The sequence below is a fragment of the Vicia villosa genome, linkage group LG3 (genome assembly GCF_029867415.1).
Source record: "Vicia villosa cultivar HV-30 ecotype Madison, WI linkage group LG3, Vvil1.0, whole genome shotgun sequence".
NCBI lineage: Eukaryota > Viridiplantae > Streptophyta > Magnoliopsida > Fabales > Fabaceae > Vicia > Vicia villosa.
This window is the reverse complement of record NC_081182.1, coordinates 60,511,811-60,515,010: the sequence shown is the minus strand read 5'-3', so window position 1 is coordinate 60,515,010 and position 3,200 is coordinate 60,511,811. Positions and strand designations below refer to the sequence as shown.

At 31.8% G+C, this 3,200-nt stretch overlaps 1 protein-coding gene across 1 annotated transcript; it reads left to right on the top strand.

Annotated features, from left to right (window-relative positions):
• The first annotated feature begins 570 nt into the window (after positions 1 to 570).
• Positions 571 to 2,747, top strand: LOC131655889 (uncharacterized). Its single transcript, XM_058925689.1, has 4 exons — positions 571 to 938; positions 1,021 to 1,155; positions 1,237 to 1,417; positions 2,368 to 2,747. The coding sequence occupies exons 1-3, from the start codon at positions 789 to 791 to the stop codon at positions 1,411 to 1,413; spliced, it is 462 nt and encodes a 153-aa protein (XP_058781672.1). The 5' UTR covers positions 571 to 788; the 3' UTR covers positions 1,414 to 1,417; positions 2,368 to 2,747.
• The last annotated feature ends 453 nt before the right edge of the window (positions 2,748 to 3,200 follow it).

The window sequence follows — 3,200 nt, the reverse complement described above, 5'->3', positions numbered from 1 at the left end:
TTAATATTATTAATAAATTATATATGACATTAGACTACAACTACCCATCAACAATATACATATTTTTTCTATTATTTTCTGATACTTCAAATTCATAAAGAATTTGGAAAGAACCTATTGAATCCCGGGAGATGTGCGCTTATGAGGCGGATAAATCCTTAATGACAATGTCACGCCTTAGGTTTTGTTTAACAATTTACTATATTGTAGGATTAATATTTGTGATTAGGAAGAAACTTGACCAAGTTGCATTAGTGGCCAAATTCTACAACAATCTTCAAAAAATTATGTTTATATCGGAAAAAGTAAATTGTTCATTTAAAAATAATATATATACAAAAAATAATGACACAAGTTTATTATTATTTTTAAAAATAGTAAAATTTGTTGATTAAATAATTCTTTTATTACATTTAAAAACAAATGCCGCTAGTTTTTCTTGTAAATAAAAATATTTTTTATTCGATATTTTTTCGTAATGAATATTTTGTTTTAGTACAATTGTCATGCATGGAATGTTATATATTTATGTAGTGGGCGTGTGGGTCGTCGTAAGCAGACAAGCCCAAAGAAAACACAAAACACTGCTTTATTCTGGTTATAAATATATACAATAGAAAGAATCGGGTGTTTAGGGTTTACGTATTTGCGAATAACTAGCTGGTGATTCTTGCAATGGAAAACCACTCCGCTTCTTTCGGCGTCACCCGACCTTCCTCTGAAAGCTTGCCAGAAAGAGGTAAGTGGCTCAACGTCTTTTGAATTCGAAACCACTTAAAAAGCTTAAGATGAGTGATTTCTCTATGTATGACGATGATCCCGAGCCTTTCGAGTTTTCGTGCCGACGCTTTGTGTATAAGAATAAGGCTCAGATCATTAAGGATCAGCAAATTAAAGTCGCCATGGATGATTATAGAGAACGCTCTCGCAACCTAAGTGTAACCATCTCATTTTCCTTCTATTTCAATTTCTCTTTTCACTTTATTTTCGTTTAATTTTGATTGATTGGGGTAAACACAGGTTTTCGATGCTATCAGCGTCCCAAAAATATCAGGTAAATGTGGTGGTACAGGACCCCTTCCTATAACCGAAGATGTTCGTCTTCGCCTCACTCCCCTCTGCAACCTTGCTTTAGAAAAATACAATGCTGACAAGGTTTAAAACTACTGCCGTTTATTATGCTTATTCATTCATTCCCTCATTGATGTATCAACTAATTATTCATTTAATTTTTAGGATACACATTTTGTGTTTGCTAACATTGTCAAGTCAACCTGGAGCCCTACCACTGGTAATATGTATTACATTACCTTTCAAGCACAAGATTCTTCCACCTCTCTTACAACTTTTCAGGCCCAAGTCTCCAATCACAGGTCCGGGCCTAAGGTCTACTCGTGTGCCATTAAAACATAACATGGTAAATGCTTATAGTTCCTTTCAAATTATATTTGATTTTGTTATTTATAATATGCTTCGGCCACTTTCTTTTTTTCACTTTTCTATTAGTTCTATTATTGTTTATATATCCTTTTGTTTCAACACTTATTCGGACTTCACTAAAGTTAGCCATTTCTTTGTGTTCTTTAATGTAGACTGAACCCTTACTAGAGGTCTGTGCTTAATTGTTCTAACTGTTTTTCGCTCTGTTCCTTTGTTTAGGGTGGGGTTATTTTTTTTGTTCATAATGTATCCCAAAGACATTCTTTTACTGAGTTTATTTTATTTTCCATCTCATGTCAATACTCTTTTCTATATCCAATCACTCGCCTGAGTAAGAGTAAGTTGACTAGTATTTTGCAGTCCTGGCATATTCTGATGACTTTCATTTCAAGAGATTATTTGTGCTTCTTAGTCTTTTTTTTTTTGTTGAAATTGTAATCTCACTTTTTTAGAGTTACAATATAACCTGGCTTGCACTTGTTCCCAAATTTGTTGTATTTATAATAATAACTTCATATTTGAATTGGTTTGTTGTTGCTAAAGTATATGCAACCACTGTGATTGGATGTCTGCTACAAATAAGAACTTAGTTTATTTTTTAATACTGTTTTTGCAGTTTGTGTATACCCTTCTTCTGGTATGAATGAATATTATTATTTTCTCTTATCCACTACCATTGACTTATGGAGAATTGATCTATATGATAGAACAGTTTCACTGCATATTTTTCATTTGATTTTTTTTAAATAACAAATGTTAGGATGATAGTTGTTTGTATATCTTGCTTGTAGTGATATGTAATTCCATTCTTGTAGTGTTATGTTTCTTGAATTTTGGAAACTCGAAATGTAATTTTTGCAATGCGACTGATGCTTGTTGCCACGGTAGTATTTTCCCATTAACTCTAATTCTTTATTCCTTTTGCAGGAAATCATGTTTACTGCATCTACCTCCTGCGAATGCATTTTGGTTATGTTAAAAATTTGGCGGTGAAAACAAGCATGTACAGACTTCTGATTCTAGTTTTAGACCCGTGCATGACACTGGTGGTTTTATTGTGAGTAAATTACAAAACAGAGAGACATGCGACATTCTTCACTTCAATTTTTAGTTATTAACCCAAACTTACTATTGTGGAAGCAAATATCAAAGAAAAACAAATTGAAATATTTTGGGATTTTAACCTCTCATGTTTCTTGTGTTATTATTTCACACCATTGAGGGTCATTTCTGTTTGTCATTTATCTGCATAATCTGATGATGTTTAGTATTTTCTAACCTTTAATATGAATATTTCCTACTCTCAAGTTTAAGGGTTTGTTTTGGAGGTGGCTTTTGATAGAGATGAGAGAATTTGCGAATCACAATCACACAGTTCATTCGTTTCCAGCATAGTGAGAAATTTGAGCACAATACAAGTGAAATTGTCATACATGGAGTATTAAATTTTTAGATTTATGTTAATTTGATAATTTAGAAAACGTTAAGTACACAGACTCTCGGTGTTTTTTAAAATATAGAAAATATTAAAATATAGATTGAAGAATTCGAGAATTGTCACTTTAAAAGAAAATAGTAACGGGAAGAGAAAAGTGAAAGTTGTGTGTTATAAAAGCTGTCCAGTTTTTATAATTCAAAACGGGTTTTTAAATTTTTGGAGTTGTGTGCTATAAAAGCTGTCCAGTTTTTATAATTCAAAACGGGTTTTTAAAATTTTGAAACTATAAGATATTTATATTAATTCTTATTATTTCGGGGGT

What these genes read in the sequence shown, in the direction of transcription:
- LOC131655889 (XM_058925689.1), top strand. Translation starts at nt 789, where the DNA reads ATGAGTGATTTCTCTATGTATGACGATGATCCCGAGCCTTTCGAGTTT. An exon ending in AACGCTCTCGCAACCTAAGT is followed by an intron (nt 939 to 1,020) that starts GTAACCATCTCA and finishes GGGTAAACACAG; the next exon opens with GTTTTCGATGCTATCAGCGT. An exon ending in AAAAATACAATGCTGACAAG is followed by an intron (nt 1,156 to 1,236) that starts GTTTAAAACTAC and finishes TTTAATTTTTAG; the next exon opens with GATACACATTTTGTGTTTGC.